A 25415-nucleotide genomic window follows, 5' to 3' on the forward strand; every position below is an offset into this window, starting at 1 on the left:
CATTGTTTATATGATGGCCAATCATAGTTCAGATCTTAATGAAGGTTTCGTGATTACTGAGATCACGAAAATTCTGTCGTTTCATGAAATACATGTCCTATACAGTGAAGGTAGGGCACTTGTTTCTTATTTATTTTAAGTTGATACTCGTGAAACACATCTAATATTCTTGTTACATCTGAAAAGACAGTGGCAGGGTTAGGATTTTAAAGTGGATAAATTACGCTACTTGGAAAATGAGGAACTGGTTCTTGTATTGATTACTGTGCACGAAGAGTTCTATTTATCTTCCTTCATTTATTGTTTTCCGGCTTCCTGAAAGTTAAATCATCCAATGGTTGATGAAAGCTCAAACGTACGATATAGTCTGGGAAATAATCTACAGTGCATAATTTATCATTTTCTTCTTTGAACCTAACTTACATTAAACGTATGTTACAGTTAGTTAACCTAAAATGGTCAGATTGTCTTCATTTGGCATAACGTCCTCCCCACACAGACCGTTGAAAAAAGATAGAACACCAGAACTGTCGGTTTACAATTTTTCCCTTTTTTCGTATATTTTGAGATGTTTTAGCTCCAGTTTGTGACAATGCTGGGTTTCCATTTGTTTGTTAGTTGCAGTACTTGTCTGGATATTTACTTGCAAAACCAAAAAAACAATTCTGAAATTATTTAAATTTAGTTATACGCACAAACTTTTTATGTTGTCAATGCTGCCTTCCCTCTAGTCATACACTCAGTGATGTCGAGAAACCCACTTGTTGAGAAATTTATATGCAAAAACGGCTCGTTTGGGTTGAGAAAATATTTTACATAGAAGAGCGAACAACGTTTCGACCTTCTTCGGTCATCGTCAGGTTCACAAAGAAGGAGGTAACTGACCGGAAGCTGACCACATGTTTGAAAGGGGTTGTGTAACTGTGTGTCGAAATGTAGAGGGCGGTATTAGATGTTTGAATATATAATTTTATTTATTTTATTATATTAATATAGGTATAAAGGCGTTCCTTTATATTGGTTTATTTTGGGTTTAAGTTGTTGTATAAGTAAGGCTTCTTTAATTTTGCATTTGTTTATGTTTGTTTCTTTATTTAGTATTTGAGTGTTTTCTATGGTTATGTTGTGTTTATTTGACTTGCAGTGTTCGAAAACGTGTGAAGGTGACTTTTTATGTTCTTTGAATCTGGTTTCCATTTTTCTACTTGTTTCTCCAATATAGAAGTCGTGGCAGTTATCACATTGTATTTTATAAATAATGTTGGTGTGGTGTTTGTCAGTGTAGTTTTTACATAGTATAGACCTCAGTTTTGTGCCTGGTTTTTGAATAAATTTGGTATTAACTGGAATGTCATATTTTGTTACTAATTTTTGCCAAATGTTGGTTATTTGTTTGCTGATGTCAGGAATATATGGTATACAGCAGTATATGGTTTCGTGGTTTTTTGATTCGTGAGCTGTATTTACACCTGTCTAGGTGTGTGCGTATAATGTTTTCTACGGTTTGTGGAGGAAACTTATTGATGTTGATGAAGTATTGTTTTATTTTGTGTAATTCATCGTTAATTTTATCTGGTGAGCATAGTTTTATGGCTGTATTTATTTGGTTTCTTAGTATGTTTAGAAGATCTAGCCAGGAGACTTGTGATACTTTCTACGGAAAACAAAAACAAGAAAACAACCAACAGAAAGAAGACAACTTAGATAATTTTATTGACATCCAACAGCCAAACTTCCCAGGTAAAATTAAAAATTTATATTTTCCAGAAACACCTAAAACAACATCTTAAACGATTTTTTCAAAGAATTTTCTCACAAAACCATCAACATAATTTCACAAAACAGAAAACTAAAAAACAACCTTACAAAAAGAGACATTAATTCCATTAAAAACCTAAAACAAGACAAAAACATAAAAATTCTAAAAGCAGATAAAGGTAACGCTATAGTCATAATGAACATGAATGAATACATCCAAAAAAATGAATAACATCTTATCAGACACGAACAAATTTAAACCAATACACACAAATCCAACAAAGACACACGAGACGCAACTGAACAAATTACTACTACAAATGAAAAAAGCCAACACAATTTCACAAACACTTTATTCCTACCTACGTAAAACCGACTCACGCACACCGCAAATATACGCCATCCCCAAACCTCATAAACCAGATTGTCCATTACGACCAATAATGTCCACATATGAATCGTTTAATTACAATCTTGGTAAATACATAGCATGGGCATTCTCCAAATATGTAACATCAGCCAGCTCATTCATCAAAGACTCTTTTAATTTCAAGTCTAATCTAAATCAACTTAATCATAAAGCCTTAATGGCCAGTTTCGATGTTATATCCCTCTTTACAGAAGTTCCAACCACTGAAGCCTGCAAGATAGCCTTAGAACTCTATATCCGAGACCCTAAACCAACTATAGAAATTCCCAGTAACCAGTTAGAAACCCTCAGAGAATTCACCACGATAAAGACAAACTTCATGTTCAACAACCAAAATGATATACAAACAAATGGCCTAAGCATGGGCAACCCAGTATCACCAGTTCTAGCCAATATTTTTATGACACAAGTTGAAACACAAGCGATTAACACAGCATTACATCCATCACTATACTGGTACAGATATGTAGATGACACAGTTGCAGGATTCAAATTTACAGAACACATACTTAATTTTTCAATCACATTAACTCTATACATCCCAACATTAACTTCACATGTGAACAGGAAGAAAGCAATCAAATATCATTTCTTAACCTCAAAATTACAAGAACTGACACACAATTCAAAACAGAAATCCACCGAAAAATCACCCATACTGGACTATACATTCCTTGGGACTCAGCACATGAAACAAAACAAAAACTCAACATACTAAGAAACCAAATAAACACAGCCATAAAACTATGCTCACCAGATAAAATTAACGATGAATTAAACAAAATAAAACAATACTTCATCAACATCAATAAGTTTCCTCCACAAACCGTAGAAAACATTATACGCACACACCTAGACAAAAAGCAAAATCAACCACCAACTAAAGTAAATACAGCTCACGAATCAAAAAACCACGAAACTATATACTGCTGTATACCATATATTCCTGACATCAGCAAACAAATAACCAACATTTGGCAAAAATTAGTAACAAAATATGACATTCCAGTTAATACCAAATTTATTCAAAAAACCAGGCACAAAACTGAGGTCTATACTATGTAAAAACTACACTGACAAACACCACACCAACATTATTTATAAAATACAATGTGATAACTGCCACGACTTCTATATTGGAGAAACAAGTAGAAAAATGGAAACCAGATTCAAAGAACATAAAAAGTCACCTTCACACGTTTTCGAACACTGCAAGTCAAATAAACACAACATAACCATAGAAAACACTCAAATACTAAATAAAGAAACAAACATAAATAAACGCAAAATTAAAGAAGCCTTACTTATACAACAACTTAAACCCAAAATAAACCAATATAAAGGAACGCCTTTATACCTATATTAATATAATAAAATAAATAAAATTATATATTCAAATATCTAATACCGCCCTCTACATTTCGACACACAGTTACACAACCCCTTTCAAACATGTGGTCAGCTTCCGGTCAGTTACCTCCTTCTTTGTGAACCTGACGATGACCGAAGAAGGTCGAAACGTTGTTCGCTCTTCTATGTAAAATATTTTCTCAACCCAAACGAGCCGTTTTTGCATATAAATTAGTCATACACTGCTAAATTAGGGTCGGCTAGCTCGAATAGCTTTGTGCGAAATTCAAAAACAAAAAAAAACTTATTGGAGTACCTGCGCCCTATCCTCCGGAAGGAATTGAACCCCTCAATTTAGCATCGTGTGGAAAGTAATATACCATCGTCTCGAAAGTAATCGCTTCCCCAAGAGAAGCCCTCGATCTGAGCACATTTTGGTTCTTTGCCCCCTTTTGTATTTAAATTTATTATTAAAAAACTTTCCTTTGTGACTAGTGATTGCGTGAAAACTCGATGTGCAATCTGCTTGTCACGTGTTCGAACCCCATAACCGAAAATGCTCATCCTTTCAGTCGTGAGGTCGTTATAATTCGACGGTTACTCCCACTATTCGTTGGCACATATTAAGAAGGGCTAGTACAGATAGTCCTTGTATTTCTTTACACGAACATCCGAAAGAAAACAACACAGCATATATTTATTTTACAATGTTTTGTTTAACAGAAATAAGACACTTTATAAGTTCCTTGACTATTAAATTATAATAGAAATAGAACAACTTTGTCCTCTATTTTTAATAATAATAATAATAGCATTTAGAAGAACACTTTGTACAATTTATTTTAATAACACAGATGAAATCACAAAAGTTATTAATTTCGTAAATGAAGGATCTTATTCTGCAATTTTTTTAATAATTCTTTTGCTCACAAAGTAGTAAGAATAGGTTTGTTCTACAAAACACAAACGAACTTGTGGTAATAGCAGAATGTACGAATTGTTTGTGTGTATATATGGTTGATTTGGGACTGTCTCATCAGTAAACTTTGCTGGTATATTACACAAACAAAATAATTACGTTACTGCGTATTTAGATGTAAGAAAATAAGAAACACAAACGTAATTAAAATGGACAAAAGTTTTACTTTATGTTGGGTATAAAAAACAACCATAGAAAACAAATGGCCCGGCATGGCCAGATGGGTAAAGGTGTTTGACTTGTAATTTGAGGGGCGTGGGTTCAAATCCCGTCGCACCAAACATTTCACTCATTCAGCCGTGGGGGCGTTATAATGTGATGGTTAATTCCACTATTTATTGTTACAAGAGTAGCCCAAGAGTTGGCGGTTGGTGATGATGACTAGCTGCTTTCCCTCTTGTCTGACACTGCTAAATTAGGGACGGCTAGCGCAGATAGCCCTCGTGTAGCTTTGCGCGAAATTCAAAACAACAAACAGAAAACAAAACAGATACCCGTTTATAGGACTGTATTTCTTGTCCTGATAATTAAGTCACTTTAACTCGTTATTGTATAATGTTAGTTATATAAATATCGTAAAACAAGATATTGCTTTTGTCTATCTCACGTGTTCGAGTTCACTGAATGAATCAAATTTGTCTTTGTGCTTTTCAAGCCCCTTGTTCTGGTTAACGTTACTTATATCTTATTATCTCAGTGTTTTTTACATGTTCTCCTCGGTGAGTTAGCAATGAATTTATGGACTTAATGAAACAATACGGTGTTCAAATCGAATCTGTGAACAAAGGAGATAGCTCAGTGTAGATTTGTTTTAAAACAAACAAAAAGAATACTTTATATACTTTGTTACGTCACACTTAAGAACTTCGCAATACTTTCTGGTCTTCCTCATTTGTTAAGCCTAGTTATATATGATACAGACCACCATATTTTTAAAATCCTTTTAATTTAATATTGTTTTTATGCTCTTATTAAATTGCCTTATCCACTCCTTCCAAATGACACAGTAGCACCTTTGAACACTTATAACGTTAAACAGAAGGGTTGGATTATTCAGGTGAATACAAAACACAACTCATTTCGTAGTTTTGTGCTTAACTCGAAACAAATAATTTATGAAACTTACTTTGATGGTTCACTTTACTCTAGTAATATAAACGCAAGAAATAGTGTTGTTTTCAAAAGTGGTGATAATGTATCATAAAACGCACTTCGATTGGTTCACTTTACTCTGGCCCAGCAAGGCCAAGCGTGTTAAGGCGTTCGACTCGTAATCCGAGGGTCGTGGGTTCGAATCTCAGTCACACCAAACATGTTCGCCCTTTCAGCCGTGGGGGCGTTATAATGTGACAGTCAATCCCACTATTCGTTGGTAAAAGAGTAGCCAAAGAGTTGGCTGTGGGTGGTGATGACCAGCTGCCTTCCCCTCCAGTCTTATTTATTTACACTGCTAAATAATGGACGGCTAGCGCAGATATCCCTCGAGTAGCTTTGCGCGAAATTTAAAAAAACAAACAGTTTACTCTAGTAATATAAACGCTAGAATAGTATTGTTTTTAAAAGTTGTGACAGTGTAGTGTTTATTTTTATTTTTTTAGTTTCTCAATGGACTAATTTTGAGATATACTCTTCTAAACATCTTTCCTAAAGCGTACTGCTCTAATTTTTTGCACATGTTTTATGTTCGTCAGTGGAACAATTTGGTTTTGTGCTAAACTGGAATTATGTTTAAACCTTCTTACGGTATACTATTCTGGCCTTCTGTAGCTATTGAATGTAAAATCAACAGAAGAAAAGCATGTTTTATATTAGACCATGTTTATTGTTTCTGTTCTGTTTACTGTTCTGTTCTACACAGTTTCATCAATTGTCCAGTTTATCAAAGTACACAATATACCTTAATTATATAAACATCTCCAAGAATACGAATCGCTTAAATAATACGTGAATATAAGTACAGCTACAGGTCAGTAACGACCAATAGAATGGTACGAACTAAAGGATTCCTTAGTTGGAATGATAATTAAAATAGGTGAGAAATTGTCAGTTCATTTGCGAAAATGTAGTTGATTGTGAAAACGTAGTAATACAGTTCATTTGACATTGGAAAATAGAATGATTCTCGTGAAATGGTTGCAAAGGTTGCGTGTAATACTATCAAAAGTTCTCTCCATGGGATAGACTACAATGGAAAAGTATTTAATTGGAAGCCACTGCTCCCCCCATGGTAATATTTGTAAATCGACAGCAGTTGGTATAACAGATGCTACCAAACTATTCTGCGTATCAAGAAATCTGTCAAGATGTGCACAAAGATAGTACAGTTATCTTCCTGTGTATCTCCAGAACTGTTCAAGAATGTGTGTCATAAGTAAATTAAGGTAAAACGATATTTTCATCTTTCTCTCAAAGTAAATGAATAACTGAAAGTCAGACTATTTTAAAAAGTTAATCTAACCTAACGACATATACCAAAGTGGACTTGCTAAATTCAGTTTTGATATAAAGGTGTATTTTCCTTTCCAAAAATTATATGTATATATATGTATATTATTCAAATAATTTGAAAAGAAGATATCGTGATATGACTGACTATAAAGTTTTATTTCCTTGTCTGGAGAAGCCACCTGTCTTAACCACTGTATAGTACTGTATTGTCTGTCACTCAGTCAGCAGACACAAGAATGGCGTCATATAAAGGACTCTTAACGTTGTAATTTTTGCTGTGGTAACGCTAAAAGATTATGTACTCTGTAGGCTACAACATAGTGTGACAAATAAAACTCAAAAGCGATGAATAAAAACATTTATTATTCTTAATTTTGGTTTTATTTACTTTTGAAAGAGAACACTTCCGTGGATCTCGGGATTAACTGTTTGTTTTTTATAAGTTTACGCAAAGCTATACAAGGACTAGCTATGCATAGCTAAGCCTAAATTTAAAATGACAGGCTAGATTAGAGCAATGATCACTTTTTATTGACTGCTCGTATTAGACCGAATAATGGGTTTGTTTGTTTGTTTTGGAACTTCGCACAAAGCTATTCGAGGGCTATCTGTGCTAGCCGTCCCTAATTTAGCAGTCTAAGACTAGAGGGAAGGCAGCTAGTCATCACCACCCACCGACAACTCTTGGGCTACTCTTTTACCAACGAATAGTGGGATTGACCGTCACATTATAACGCCTCCACGGCTGGGAGGGCGAGCATGTTTGGCGCGACCGGGATGCGAACCCGCGACCCTCAGATTACAAGTCGCACGCCTTAACACGCTTGGCCATGCCGGGCCATCCGAATAATGGGAACTACATTAACTGTCACTAACTCAAGACCCAAGTTCGGAGCTCGTTTTATCGGCGAATCATGAGCCTTCAAATTCACAGTTCGAGTCACTAACAACTTGGTCACGCTCAGTCAGGTCTGCTTTCTATTAAGCGTAATGTTTCATAACGGGCTATTTCTGCTATGCTTGATTTGGCTTGATTTGCTTTGAATTTTGCGCAAAGCTGCCCGAGGGCTATCTGTGCTAGTCGTCCCTAATTTAGCAGTGTAAGACTAGAGGGAAGGCAGCTAGTCATCACCACCCACCGCCAACACTTGAGCTACTCTTTTACCAACGAACAGTGGGATTGACTGTCACATTATAATGCCCCCATGGCTGAGAGGGCGAGCATGTTTGGTACGACAGAGATTTGAATCCCCGATCCTCAGATGGACCGTTTTAAACACCAGGTATCTTGGTATCTGTAACAAGTATGATGCAATTTTAAACCAGTGAACTGGTACAAAACTAAATATGGTACATGGCTTGTCACAAATTAACGAAAGGATTTATTGTGATCTCTGGTTACTGAGTAAGGAGAAAAAGGTATTGATTAGGCTTGTACTAAAGGATAAAAAAGTGGACCTTGCAAAATATCAGACCAGTATTCTCGTCTTTATGTAGTGCACATTGAAATATTGACTTTATATGGAAGTTCAGTAGAGTATGGGTTTATTTTAAAAAAGGGCTTCTCGGCATACCTTCTATTCAATTGTTGCTTACCTCAAGCAGCTGCGAAAATGAAACGTATATTTATGGTATTTCATAGAAAGATACATCGGCCTATGAATATCTGTGCAATTGGACGGTTGAATCCAAAACTGGAAAACTGACATCCCTATACATTACATAGATTATGGAAAGCAAGTAGGGAGGAATGGTATGCATCATTCAGAACTATGGTCAAAATGCATGGCTGTTATGTTAAGCATGACTGGACATGACAACACTGACCGTAACTACTTGGTGAGGCTCCAAAATAGTTGTATATAGCATTATCAACTTTCTCTACTAAACGTAACTATACTAAAAATATTTTAAAATGTCGTTGTAAATGGAACATTTAATCTTTTCCATAATGAGCCATGTAATACGAAGTGTATCAGTTGGTTTTTGTAAAGTGTGTCTTATTACTGATTAACCCTAAATCAGAGCTGGACATTAACCACTAATCAAACTACGAAACGAAGTCAAGGTGAAAGAATAAAAATTTACATGTAGGAGGCAGATACAAATATCAAAACATAATATATATATATACAGACAAATATATGAGCGAGTTTCAATAGCAGGCGATCGAAACAGAAATTTAAAAATAATGTTATAATCTCCAGAGAAAATCAGCATAAAAAGAAACCAAAGTTCCAGGCACTAAAATGAGTAATAATTAATGCAATTTGTAAATCATTTAACTAATTCTATAATGTTGGTTGAAAATAAAAATGAAACTATCTTTGAGTCCCAAGTGATCAATAAGTTAAATGACCTGCAGAAATACATCACTTGTCGGCTACAAACGTGTCAAATAAATAAAATTAAAAGTCCAAGAAGCCTATTTCGTAATGTTACGAAGTTTTGTGTAAGAATTGGTTGTGACTGAGAAAATGTCCAACTTCTAGTAAGTCCATAAAGGAATTAGAGGACAATCTTTTGTTGTATAGCCATTGTGGAGTTTACTAGCTGTATAATACTAATTACGGAAAACAGGTGTACAAGGTTGGACAGGAAAACATCTGTTGGCGTAATTTTGAAGAAAGGTTTAAAGAAAAGTTGTTTAACAAAATGAAGACCAGAAGAGGAAACGGAATAAATCAAGAGATTATTGTTTGTTTGTTTGTTTTGAATATCGCGCAAAGCTACACGATGGCTATCTGCGCTAGCCGTCCCTAATTAGCAGTGCAAGAATAGAGGGAAGGCAGCTAGTCATCACCAACCACCGCCAATCCTTGGGCTACTCTTTTACCAACGAATAATGGGATTGATCGTCACGTTATAACGCCCCTACGACTGAAAGGGCGAGCGTGTTTGGTGTGACAGGGTTACTGAAGTAAAATTTAAGGGAAGATTCATCCAGTTAATGATATAATTAGCTAATTGTTGGTCTCCAATGGCTCACCAATAAACGTTAATGGAAGACTCATCCAGTTAATGATATAATTAGCTAATTGATGGTCTCCAATGGCTCACAAATAAACGTCAAGGGAAGACTCATCCAAGTAATGATATAATTAGCTAATTGTTGGTATCCAATGGCTCGCCAATAAACGTTAAGAAAAGATTCATCCAGTTATTGATATAATTAGCTTGTTGCTGATCTGCAATGATTTTCACACTCTACTGTCTCGTATTTCACTTTACGTCCCCTACTGGAACAGTGGTAAATCTACTGATTTACAACGTTAAAATTAGGGGTTCAGTTACCCTCGGTGGACACAGCAGATAGTCAGATGGGGCTTTGCTATAAGAAACACATATTTTCACTTTACAAGAGGTGTGCAGCTAGTAGCCAAATATTTAGCAAACAGCACTGTTAAGGGTACATGATTGTGTCCAAAAACACAAAAAAGCTTTACAATTTGAAGCTGCGTGTGTGTTATGAGAGTAGCCGTTGGATACTATCAATTAATTAGCTGCTTTCTTCTAGTCAACCAGTTCAAAATTATGGACGGCTGTTGCTGATAGCCCTGGTTTAGTTTTGCGTGAATATTCAAAACAAACCTAATTAAACTATCATGGGTTCTTCTAACGGTATTTGAGAGGCTTTTTTATTTGTATAACCGTTTTCATGTATACAACATTATTGTAAAGCTTTATTTTTTAAAATTTCGCGCAAAGCTACACGAGAGCTATCTGCGCTAGCCGTCCCTAATTTAGCAATGTAAGACTAGGGGGAAGGCAGTTAGTCATCACCACCCACCGCCAACACTTGAGCTACTCTTTTACCAACTAACAGTGGGATTGAGCATAACATTATAACGCTCCCACGGCTGAAAGAGCGAGTATGTTTGGTGCGATTGGGATTCGAACCCGCAACCCTCAGATTACGAGTCGAGTGCCGTAACCACCTGGCCATGCTGGGCCAGAGAGAGGTTAAGGAAGAAATGTGGTGCCGATAAAAAACAAAACATAAAATTTTTGTGTGTTGTTGATATAATAATAAGTAGAAACTTATTATGTTTTAAGTTGGTTTCAGTCAGTTTCTAATAGAAATAAGTACAAATGTAAAAGTTGAAAGGAAAGCGAAGTTCCAGGAAACACGATTAGAACAAAATGGCGTCTGAAGTCGAACTTTATCAGACAACTACATCAACGTGTACTTTCCGTCCCCCAGTGGCGTAGCGGTATATCTGTGGACTCACAATCCTAAAAACCGGGTTTTGATACCCGACGTACACAGAGCACAGATAAACCATTGAGTAGCTTTGTGTTTAATTATAAACGAACAAGGAAAACGTACTTGCCACCAGGAGGTAAAACGACCCCCCATTCTGAGTATACTTATCAAATACACTGTTTATTTTCAGGTAAATCGACGAAAATTATACTATTAGCTAAAGAATCTTCATAAAAACAATGAGATATTCATCACTGTACAAATAAAAAATGGACAAGTTACCAACAAGTACAGTATTCACAAATGAAACAAAAACAAACATCGAAAACTACAATATTCAACTCTGGAACAATTGACAGTTCACTGAGAACCGTAGTATAAACTGGATTAGCCATCAGGAACTACAATGTTCGACACTATAAATTTGACAAACTGCCAAGAACATTTATTCAACAGTATAATCTGGGAAAATGTGATACAATAAAACACTATGCTCGTTGATTTTGAAGTTAAGCACAGAGTTGCACAATGAGCAATCTGTGCTCTGCCCACCACAAGTAACAAAACCTGCTTTCTAGCTTTGTAAGTCTGAAGAAATTTCGTTGTGATAATACTGGGATTCATATATACAGCATGACTTTAAAAAAAAATTCAACCCGCTATTTTCCTTTACATTATTACGTTAGAAAATTGATTATGAAGTAACATTATTAGATGTGTATCGTTTAACATTTCAAAATCACTGATAAAAAACTAATTTAAAGCAGACAAAAGCCTAAGAGACCAGCGTTCTAAGAAAACTTATATAAAAACGCATTTAGCTCTGTGGTATCTTCTAATAAGTCGCGTGCACTCTAAGAGACCAACGTTTTAAGAAAACTTAAATGAGCTCATTTAGTTATATCATATCTTCTAAAAACCCCAGTAAACTGTGTCAGAACACGATTAAATCCTAAAGTTGAAACGTTTTTCTAAAAGTCCTTATTTTTGCGTGTTTCTAATTGATTCCAAATCCTCATTATCCTGGTTACTAGTGACTTTTTTAGTCGTTTGTGAATTTCGAATTATTGAACCACAAGTTTCATTCTATAAAATCTTTCGCCTTAACTATTTCATAGAATTTATTTCAGCCGAATGAGTTTCATATTATAATATGAAACTTAAGTGTCATGTTTATTTTATCGGATACCAGTTACGAAAGTGAACAGAAACAAACACTGGATGTTAGTTTTACTTTGAAAACTATACTGAGAGTCAAAATGGGAAAGGTTGTTATTGGTGTCCAGACAAATTTCCTTTGTTCTAGATGGGTTTCCAATATATAAAGATCGTGTTTCTTCTTACACATGTGCTGAACTACAAATCAGTATATACTGCCCATTATCAAGAGGCGTTATGCTAAGAATATTCCTGAAACCGTAACCGAAAAAAAAGAAACCGCAAAAGAGAATTACGATACATTTTATTCGATGTTAACAAACATTTCAGGCTGAAACAGAAGCGTGTAGAAAATGGTAGAATATTTATCTCAAATCAGATATAACCAAAATATCAAAACTTGCGTGGTTTCGTGACGTTCAGCACCACGTATTGTTAGTGTCGGTCACGAGAGAGTTTAAACAGTAGTTAGATTATAAGACTATCGAATATTTTCACACAAAATTTCAGCCTTACGGGAAACATATTTCCCTAATGCACGTGCATGTAAATATGTCGGGCTAAAATCGAAAAACCTTAGCCTATCACAATAGCATTTTATAGACTATGGTATTCCAATACGCATATAAAACGCATAGTTCGATAACTACATTTGTCAAAGTTCTGAGCATAACAGCCTTTGTATTATAGCTTTTTAAAACCTTTATTCGGTAAGTACACAATATTGATTATAGAATGTTCATGTTGTTTTCACTTGTCACATTATTAACTGTTCTTTGAAATTACAAATTTTGATTTTCTATTCTTTGTCATAATGTTTTCTTAAATTTTTCATTAAAGGAAAATAACAATTTTATTTCCGACTGTATTTTAACTGTTAACAGAATCACAAGAAATTTAACTAAATTCCATAAAACAGTTACAGATACATTATTTTCTTAAATTTCAACTTGACTTTCTGACTAATTGCCACTGGATGACTGATGTACATTAAGTGTCAGTCACACTGAGAAACATAATCATACTGTGATAAGCACATTTTCAGCTGTGAGAAACATAATCATACTGTGATAAGCACATTTTCAGCTGTGAGAAACATAATCATACTGTGATAAGCACATTTTCAGCTGTGAGAAACATAATCATACTGTGATAAGCACGTTTTCAGCTGTGAGAAACAATCATACTGTGATAAGCACGTTTTCAGCTGTGAGAAACAATCATACTGTGATAAGCACATTTTCAGCTGTGAGAAACATAATCATACTGTGATAAGCACATTTTCAGCTGTGAGAAACAATCATACTGTGATAAGCACGTTTTCAGCTGTGAGAAACATAATCATACTGTGATAAGCACGTTTTCAGCTGTGAGAAACATAATCATACTGTGATAAGCACGTTTTCAGCTGTGAGAAACATAATCATACTGTGATAAGCACGTTTTCAGCTGTGAGAAACATAATCATACTGTGATAAGCACGTTTTCAGCTGTGAGAAACATAATCATACTGTGATAAGCACGTTTTCAGCTGTGAGAAACATAATCATACTGTGATAAGCACGTTTTCAGCTGTGAGAAACATAATCATACTGTGATAAGCACATTTTCAGCTGTGAGAAACAATCATACTGTGATAAGCACATTTTCAGCTGCTTTCTTTGTCAAAATATCCCTTCTCATAGAGCGGCACAGCGACAGGTATGCGGGACGTAAAATACTAAAACCCGTGTAGCTTTGTGCCTAGTTCACAAAAGTAATAAATACACTGAAACGTGTACCTCATGCGTATTGTCTGCGACTGCTAGTCAACTATCAACTTCTTTCATTTGTGAAACTGTCTTGGAAAAAAAAACACAAAATAATGTTAATTAATCTTTATTTTGATTCACATATTACACTAACTGAAGCCAAGTTTATATATCAGATATTATATGGTACCCACAGTGGCTTATGAGTAGTTTAATTATCTGTGTCAGTAAGAAGTTTTGTAATTTACAGCGCTAAGATCTGTGATTCGATTCCTCAAAGTGAACGAATCACAGATAACTCATTATTTACGTTTGGCCATTTTAAATTGTTTTCTCTTGGATCGTTCTGTCATTTGGAATGGAATATTTCTTGTGTCGTGGGTTTTATAAGAAAGGATAATTACCATGTTTCTGGTAACTGTTTGAACTAAATTAACGAAATATGATATTCATAAACTTCTGAAAATGGCAGTTTGGCTGAAGGTTGGAAGGTTGTACGAATTACACATCCATTATAATATACACTCCATGTCGACAGTTTTAACACATCTATTATGATATACACTCCATGTCGACAGTTTTAACACATCTGTTATGATATACACTCCATGTCGACAGTTTTAACACATCTGTTATGATATACACTCCATGTCGACAGTTTTAACACATCTGTTATGATATACACTCCATGTCGACAGTTTTAACACATCTGTTATGATATACACTCCATGTCGACAGTTTTAACACATCTGTTATGATATACACTCCATGTCGACAGTTTTAACACATCTGTTATGATATACACTCCATGTCGACAGTTTTAACACATCTGTTATGATATACACTCCATGTCGACAGTTTTAACACATCTGTTATGATATACACTCCATGTCGACAGTTTTAACACATCTATTATGATATACACTCCATGTCGACAGTTTTAACATATCTATTATGATATACACTCCATGTCGACAGTTTTAACACATCTGTTATGATATACACTTCATGTCGACAGTTTTAACACATCTGTTATGATATACACTCCATGTCGACAGTTTTAACACATCTGTTATGATATACACTCCATGTCGACAGTTTTAACACATCTGTTATGATATACACTCCATGTCGACAGTTTTAACACATCTGTTATGATATACACTCCATGTCGACAGTTTTAACACATCTGTTATGATATACACTCCATGTCGACAGTTTTAACACATCTGTTATGATATACACTCCATGTCGACAGTTTTAACACATCTGTTATGATATACACTCCATGTCGACAGTTTTAACACATCTGTTATGATATACACTCCATGTCGACAGTTTTAACACATCTGTTATGATATACACTCCATGTCGACAGTTTTAACACATCTATTATGATATACACTCCATGTCGACAGTTTTAACACATCTGTTATGATATACACTCCATGTCGACAGTTTTAACACATCTATTATGATATACACTTCATGTCGACAGTTTTAACACATCTATTATGATATACACTCCATGTCGACAGTTTTAACACACCTGTTATGATATACACTGCATGTCGACAGTTTTAACACATCTATTATGATATACACTGCATGTCGACAGTTTTAACACACCTATTATGATATACACTGCATGTCGACAGTTTTAACACACCTATTATGATATACACTGCATGTCGACAGTTTTAACACACCTATTATGATATACACTCCATGTCGACAGTTTTAACACACCTATTATGATATACACTCCATGTCGACAGTTTTAACACATCTATTATGATATACACTCCATGTCGACAGGTTTAAAATTTGGATTTTTATTTGTATAAAAACAACGGAATGTTGAAATTAATTCAAGTGTGTCTAATTAGATACGAGAGAAACGTGAAATTATTTTGGTAGTATTATTAGATAGATATTACTTCGTATTACAGGTGAAAATACTCTAATGTTGTCAAAGATATGAAAAACAAGCATTTAAGAAATGTTTGTGGGCACTTGTGTACGACAACGAATAACACAGTCTACAGACATTTTCCCGCTCATACAAGTGCTGAAAAACTTTAATTTGGGATAACACATAGGCTTTCTATACTTAAACATTAAAAAACACTTTTAAATACAGGTCCATAAAATGAAGATATAATACCATCAAAACATTAGTTTCCTCCCATCATTCACGATAACGGATTGGCTGTGAACACACAGCTAAAAGTTAGATAACATGTTGAGACATCGTCAGTATTTGCCCTTGACTCGAGGGCTCCGAAATCCATAGCTCTAATATAGGTCCAACCCGCGTCTTTACTGGACTTTAAAAGGTTGAAACGAATTCACGTAATGTATATATATATTAGTTTGTTATATCCTAAACACAAGCCGAAACAAAAATAAAATGAAAAGTAATAAACAAAAACAGTGCACTAATTGAAAAGATCCCAGGGTACAAGCTATAATGTGGGATGTAAAATGTACCCTAAGTTTTGGAGGTGACTGAAGAAGTAAGACCCACATTGCGGTGGGGATACACCGTCTATCAGTCTCAACCACCATTCGCCAGTTTTACGTGAAGAATAATTAAAATTATGGTATAATCAAAGGAATATTAATATAAATTAGGAGAGCGAGATGTGAGTGCTGAAGCCCACAATGTTTTACATCTATATCACTGTTCACTGCCTACAGACAATTGTGTGAAGGTGACTGCTCTCCAAAGTAAAAAAAAAATACAAAACTTAAATAATAATAATAAATAAGGTAATACCATTTGGTGATAAGTAAGTTAAAAATTTATCTCTTGAAGTTAGCATTCCAACCCCTATTATGGTTGAAATGCACTAATTTGTAGCCCAGTAAACGAATTTATATTGGAAGAAGAGTCCCATCCAGTTATCTAAATAAACTAGTTTCACACCAAACCACCACCAGTTAATTAAGTCTATTGTGACTATCTTACTTTAAATAAGCCTTTATATGCAGCAAGATGTACATCCGCATTAAGTAGTGCTAAGTTGTTAAATGACCTTATTCATAACTAAATATATTGGGTTGACGAATAATTCGTGAGCGTTTCTTCAAGTTAAAAAAATATATTCATAAATGAAACGCTTTCGCAAAATATTTCATGTTATTTGGTAGATAATTTTTTGCTCTAACAGATGGTGTGTTTGATTTTCATATGTCTTAATTTTTGCTTTCATTTTCAGCTCATTAAATGGAATGTCAAGTGGAAAAAATCGAGCATTTTCGACACCATCTGCTTTTCGCATTTAATTTCTTGCAATTTCGTTTAAAACAATGCATACTATATACCTAGGTATTACATGAAATAAAGTATCATAATAAATGTTTTGGGTGTAATGTGTTCATGCACTGAAGTATTGTATAGTCTTACATGTAATGCTTGAATGAAATTATTTAAAAACGCTCACGAATTATTCCTCAACCTTATAGTATTAATATTATCTCATATATATTGTATATATATATATTGTATATATATAATGACGAAACTTAAACTACACCTTTTTTCTACTGTACCTGAGGGTAGCCACTTAACAGATCTCTTATATAGATCTAGACAAAGAAACTGAAGAGACGTTGAGGGACATACTCACCAGTCTTCACAAGGCCAACATTCCCACAGTTCTCGTTAGCATGAAAGCTCTTACTCTACTGTCTCCATCAGATCACACCATTCTATTTAATCCTAGAAAGAAGCTCATTATATGGATTCCAAACAGTCAGACATTCAGCGCTGATTTACAACAGGTATTTGTTTATCAGTTCGTGTCAATTTGTCTACATTTAAAAAAAAAATATAAGTACTAATTAACTTTACTAACTCGCCTTCCTTTGTTCATTTTCATAGTGATGGTGGAGTGTACGTTGTATTATTGATATTAAAGCACGTATATATATATCTGTTTAAATAGGTTGTTTGTTTCGTTTGAATTTCGTGCAAAGCTACACGAGGGCTGTCTACGCTAGCCGTCCCTGAATTTGCAGTGTAAGACTAGAGGGAAGGCACCTAGTCATCACCATCCACTTGGACCAACTCTTGGACTACTCTTTTACCAATGAATAGTGGGATTGACCGTTATATTATAACGCTCCCACGGCTGAAAAAGCGAGAATGTTTGGTGTGGGGGGATTCGAACCAGCGACTCTCGGATTAGGAGTCAAGTGCCTTAACCACCTAGCCATCGTTTAAAATAGTTTCGTCTTTACTTATTTTCGTACATCAAACATGCTTGCCCATTCAGCCTTGAGGCGTTATCATGTTTTGGTCAATCCTACTATTCGTTGGTAAAAGAGTAGCCCTAGAGTTGGCGGTAGGTGGTGATGACTAGCTGCCTTCCCTCTGGTCCTACACTGCTAAATTAGGGACGGCTAGCGTAGGTAGCTCTCGTGTAGCTTTGCGCGAAATTCAAAACAAAGTAAATTTATTTTCGTTATCAATGTATATTATTATATGAGGTAACACGAATGCTATACATACTATGTCCCTGATTACTATTGTCTGAATAAGAGACATTCCACGCTTTAGAAACAAATGAAAATTGTTAATGTAAAGTTTATAAAATGTGGTTGTTGTAATGCTGAAATAAAAGTATTAATTTTTATATTTCCAAAGCTGAAAGACAATCATGTTATATCAGTGAAGTCTCTAGTTGTTATACCATTGATGAATGTGTATCAATTGAAAGAAAGAATTCTGAAGAAAGCGACTGAAGGCGACAGTGTTCTCTTGCTAAACGAGAAAAAGGTAAACAATAACTTAGCAATAAATTGTTAAAAGTAATGTTAAACAGTATAGTTTGTTTTTGAATTTCACATAAAGCTTGTTTGTTTGTTTTTGAATTTCGCAAAAAGTTACTCGAGGGCTATCTGTGCTAGCCGTCCCTAATTTAGCAGTGTAAGACTAGAGGGAAGGCAGATAGTCATCACCACCCACCGCCAACTCTTGGGCTACTCTTTTACCAACGAATAGTTGGATTGACCGTCACATTATAACGCCCTCACGGCTGAAAAGGCGAGCATGTTTAGCGCGACGGGGATGTAAACCCGCGACCCTCAGATTACGAGTCGCACGTCTTAACATGCTTGGCCATGCCGGGCCCACGCAAAGCTACACGAGGGCTGTCTTCGCTAGCCATACCTAAACTTGCAGTGCAAGACTAGAGGGAAGGCAGCTAGTCATCACCACCCATCGCCAACTCTTGGGCTACTCTTTTTAGCAACGAATAGTGGGGCTGACCGTCACATTATAATGCCCCCACGGTTGAAAAGGCGAGCATGTTGGGTGCGACGAGTATTCGAACCCGCGACCCTCAGATTACGAGTCGAACGTCTAAACCCACCTGGCCATGCTGGGCCTAAACAGTATATTAACACAACATATACATTAATTCTTAATGTTTGGTTAGCGTTCAAGAACGGGTTAGTATACAACGTTTCTGGTTGAATTCAGGACAGGTGGGGTTTCGCAAGACAGTCTAAAAGGGTTTAGTGTGCAATAAGAAAAATTACAGTAAGCGCATTTTTAGTTGTTTTTATAACAAACCAACTCATTTCTGTTAACTTAGAACTGACGATTGATAAAATGATTTTCGACTAAACATTGTATAATGAAATTATCTAACAATACACTTAAAATGTTTATGTAACTAGTAAAAAGCTGTTTAGTAATTATACAGTTGAAGTTGGAGAAATGACCAGAAACGTGTAAAATGTCACCTCAATCTCTTAACAAAACCCAGTATTTATCGTTGGGAGTCTGACTGGTTCTCTACTTTTCTGGTTCGAAGAAAGGTTGAACCTAAGAGCTAACTTGAGATAACAAAGTAGGGTTATTCTTTATGAACAAATATAAGACGTAGTTGGGTACCAGCTTTGTGGGCCTTTTATTAAAATAGTTTTGGTGCCTCTTTTAGATGTACGTTAAGTATAATGCGGATAATTTCCACGTAAGGTTATTCAGTAAAGTAAGTAAAGTATATTTAAAAATGATCCGTAACCTCTTGGATTGTTGTTGTTGGATATTTTAGAACAAAGCCACTTGGGGCTATCTGTTGTGGCCAAAGCGGGAAATCGAATCCCGAATTTTAGTGTGAATTTGGGTATTGCATTTTGGTAAATTTACCGATGACGTTAAAAATATTTTTTGTAACACGAGTTTTAGAAAAGGAGTGTTGTAAAAATGTAAACAAATTACAGACACACACACACACATGTATAATATCAACTTAAAAACAAATTACAGACACACACACACATGTATAATATCAACTTAAAAACAAATTACAGACACACACACATACATGTATAATATCAACTTAAAAACAAATTACAGACACACACACACATGTATAATATCAACTTAAAAACAAATTACAGACACACAGACATACATGTATAATATCAACTTAAAAACAAATTACAGACACACAGACATACATGTATAATATCAACTTAAAACAAATTACAGACACACACACACATGTATAATATCAACTTAAAAACAAATTACAGACACACACACACACATGTATAATATCAACTTAAAAACAAATTACAGACACACACACACACATGTATAATATCAACTTAAAAACAAATTACAGACACACAGACACACATGTATAATATCAACTTAAAAACAAATTACAGACACACACACACACATGTATAATATCAACTTAAAAACAAATTACAGACACACATACATGTATAATATCAACTTAAAAACAAATTACAGACACACACACATGTATAATATCAACTTAAAAACAAATTACAGACACACACACATGTATAATATCAACTTAAAAACAAATTACAGACACACACACACATGTATAATATCAACTTAAAAACAAATTACACACACACATACATGTATAATATCAACTTAAAAACAAATTACAGACACACACACATGTATAATATCAACTTAAAAACAAATTACAGACACACACATACATGTATAATATCAACTTAAAAACAAATTACAGACACACACATACATGTATAATATCAACTTAAAAACAAATTACAGACACACACATACATGTATAATATCAACTTAAAAACAAATTACACACACACACATGTATAATATCAACTTAAAAACAAATTACACACACACACATGTATAATATCAACTTAAAAACAAATTACAGACACACACATACATGTATAATATCAACTTAAAAACAAATTACAGACACACACACACATGTATAATATCAACTTAAAAACAAATTACAGACACACACACATGTATAATATCAACTTAAAAACAAATTACAGACACACACACACATGTATAATATCAACTTAAAAACAAATTACAGACACATACACACACATGTATAATATCAACTTAAAAACAAATTACAGACACACACACACATGTATAATATCAACTTAAAAACAAATTACAGACACACACACACACATGTATAATATCAACTTAAAAACAAATTACACACACACACATGTATAATATCAACTTAAAAACAAATTACAGACACACACACATACATGTATAATATCAACTTAAAAACAAATTACAGACACACAGACATACATGTATAATATCAACTTAAAAACAAATTACAGACACACACACACACATGTATAATATCAACTTAAAAACAAATTACAGACACACACATACATGTATAATATCAACTTAAAAACAAATTACAGACACACACATGTATAATATCAACTTAAAAACAAATTACAGACACACACATGTATAATATCAACTTAAAAACAAATTACAGACACACACATGTATAATATCAACTTAAAACAAATTACAGACACACACACATACATGTATAATATCAACTTAAAAACAAATTACAGACACACACATACATGTATAATATCAACTTAAAAACAAATTACAGACACACACATGTATAATATCAACTTAAAAACAAATTACAGACACACACACATACATGTATAATATCAACTTAAAAACAAATTACAGACACACACACATACATGTATAATATCAACTTAAAAACAAATTACAGACACACACACATACATGTATAATATCAACTTAAAAACAAATTACAGACACACACACATACATGTATAATATCAACTTAAAAACAAATTACAGACACACACACACACATGTATAATATCAACTTAAAAACAAATTACAGACACACACACACACATGTATAATATCAACTTAAAAACAAATTACAGACACACACACACATGTATAATATCAACTTAAAAACAAATTACAGACACACACACACATGTATAATATCAACTTAAAAACAAATTACAGACACACACACACATGTATAATATCAACTTAAAAACAAATTACAGACACACACACACACATGTATAATATCAACTTAAAACAAATTACAGACACACACACACACATGTATAATATCAACTTAAAAACAAATTACAGACACACACACACACATGTATAATATCAACTTAAAAACAAATTACAGACACACACACATACATGTATAATATCAACTTAAAAACAAATTACACACACACACACATGTATAATATCAACTTAAAACAAATTACAGACACACACACACATGTATAATATCGGCTTAAAAACAAATTACGGACACACACACACACATGTATAATATCAACTTAAAAAATAAATTACAGACACACACACACATGTATAATATCAACTTAAAAACAAATTACAGACACACACACACACATGTATAATATCAACTTAAAAACAAATTACAGACACACACACACACATGTATAATATCAACTTAAAAACAAATTACAGACACACACACACACATGTATAATATCAACTTAAAAACAAATTACAGACACACACACACACATGTATAATATCAACTTAAAAACAAATTACAGACACACACACACACACATGTATAATATCAACTTAAAAACAAATTACAGACACACACACATACATGTATAATATCAACTTAAAAACAAATTACAGACACACACACATACATGTATAATATCAACTTAAAAACAAATTACAGACACACACACACACGTATAATATCAACTTAAAAACAAATTACAGACACACACACACACAACTATAATATCAACTTAAAACACAAATTACAGACACACACACACACATGTATAATATCAACTTAAAAACAAATTACAGACACACACATGTATAATATCAACTTAAAAAACAAATTACAGACACACAGACATACATGTATAATATCAACTTAAAACAAATTACAGACACACACACACACATGTATAATATCAACTTAAAACAAATTACAGACACACACACACATGTATAATATCAACTTAAAACAACATTACAGACACACACACATACATGTATAATATCAACTTAAAAACAAATTACACACACACACACATGTATAATATCAACTTAAAAACAAATTACAGACACACACACACACATGTATAATATCAACTTAAAAAACAAATTACAGACACACACACACACATGTATAATATCAACTTAAAACAAATTACAGACACACACACATACATGTATAATATCAACTTAAAACAAATTACAGACACACACACATACATGTATAATATCAACTTAAAACAAATTACAGACACACACACATACATGTATAATATCAACTTAAAAACAAATTACAGACACACACACATACATGTATAATATCAACTTAAAACTTATATTTAAAAATGTTGATAAAAGTGTTTTTTTATTTTATGGATTTTATACTGAAGCGTAACCAACGATGTTACGAAACAGGTTAAATAAATAAAAATTTAATAGAAAACAATTTGTTAAAAATGAAAATATTCGAGTTTATATATATATATGTGTGTGTGTGACGTATGTTTATATATATATATATATATATGTGACGTATGTTTATACATACATATATATGTGACGTATACCGAAACGTTTAACTTTTGAGGGATGGTTGGTTTGTTGTTAAGTGCGAAATTATGCAGAGGGCCATTTGTACAGTGTCACCCGGGATCTAAACCTAGTTTTAACGGTATGAGCTGAGCTACTTACCGCTAAGCATTCCAGTGTTTCAACGATAAGTCTGAAGGCTTATAACGCAAAAAGCAGCGTTTCGATACCCATAGCTCGCACTACACAGATAACCCACCTTATTTTTCAATTCTTCTTTCTTTACTTGGGAGAGCAGTCACCTTCCCACAACTGTCTGCAGGCAGTGAAGGGTGATATAGGCGTGGGACGTTGAGGGCTTGAGCACCCACATTTCGCTCTCCTAATTTCTATTTTAATTGTATATCTATTGTTATTCTTTATTTCTTATGTGAGACTAGCGAATGGAGGTTAAGACTGATAGACGGTATATCCCTACCGCAATGTGGGTCCTACTTCTACAGTTGCCTCCAAAACCTAGGGTACATTTTATATCCCACATTATAACTTCTACCCTGGGATCTTTTCAATTAGTGTAGCATTTTTTATTATTTTTTAATTTATTTTTGTTTGTATTTGTTTTTAGATTATAAACAAACTAATGTAATTAGTCAGAGGCTTGAATTTGTTGTTTTTAACGCAGTCTTCCCTTGTGATTTTTTTTACTTAACTTTATCAGTATTAATTTTATCCAAAACATACACATGTTACATATATGATAGATAGACATATATATCTATAATTTTTTCTTTACGTATTTTAGCGCAAAACCACAAAATAGACTATCTGCACTCTTTCCACGGTGAGAATTGATCACTAAATTTTAGAGTTGTGAGTCTGTAAATTTCTCACCGACCAACCGGGGGACTTACTTTCAAGAATGACATAAGAAACATCAGTTTCGTTTGCTTTACTAAAATTACGATACGTAAAACTTTATTAATACAACCCTTTGCTTTTGTTTAAAATTATTATTACCGTCACCTGAGTTACTTATTAAATTCTGTTTTCTTTTATCAGCGTTATCTAACCTACTCACTCATGACGCTGCAGTGGTCACCGAGTGGGAAAGGGTTTTTCACGGCTCCATGCACGTGGAGTTTCAAAGGCAAACATTGTGATAACATCATCAAAACAAGAGAAAAAAGAAAATTTCAAGGACGTCTATTTTCAGTAACGTATCCTGTAAGTAGAGTGTAAGAAGAAAGGCTTGGATACTAGAATAATACTCATATAAATTAAGTTTGTAACCGAGGCTTTAGGAAAAGCTATGTATATGGAGTTTATAATGTCCTTTATTACACATGGTCAACATAAATTAATGAAGGTATTTCAATACATAACTTTAATGTAATATCTAG

The 25415-nt window shown here is 33.9% G+C and overlaps 1 protein-coding gene across 1 annotated transcript in view; it reads left to right on the forward strand.

The window, feature by feature from the left end:
* Positions 1-1632: 1632 nt before the first annotated feature.
* The window catches only part of LOC143235155 (glutamate receptor ionotropic, delta-2-like), a 46878-nt gene continuing 23095 nt past the window's right edge, over positions 1633-25415 (forward strand). The window contains exons 1-4 of the mRNA XM_076473030.1: positions 1633-1740; positions 17674-17870; positions 18736-18867; positions 25075-25239. Coding sequence (XP_076329145.1) covers positions 17757-17870; positions 18736-18867; positions 25075-25239 — 411 coding nt within the window. The 5' untranslated portion in view covers positions 1633-1740; positions 17674-17756. The remainder of the gene's footprint in view (positions 1741-17673; positions 17871-18735; positions 18868-25074; positions 25240-25415) is intronic.

This window comes from Tachypleus tridentatus, chromosome 12 (assembly GCF_004210375.1).
Source record: "Tachypleus tridentatus isolate NWPU-2018 chromosome 12, ASM421037v1, whole genome shotgun sequence".
In the NCBI taxonomy this organism is placed as follows: Eukaryota; Metazoa; Arthropoda; class Merostomata; order Xiphosura; family Limulidae; genus Tachypleus; species Tachypleus tridentatus.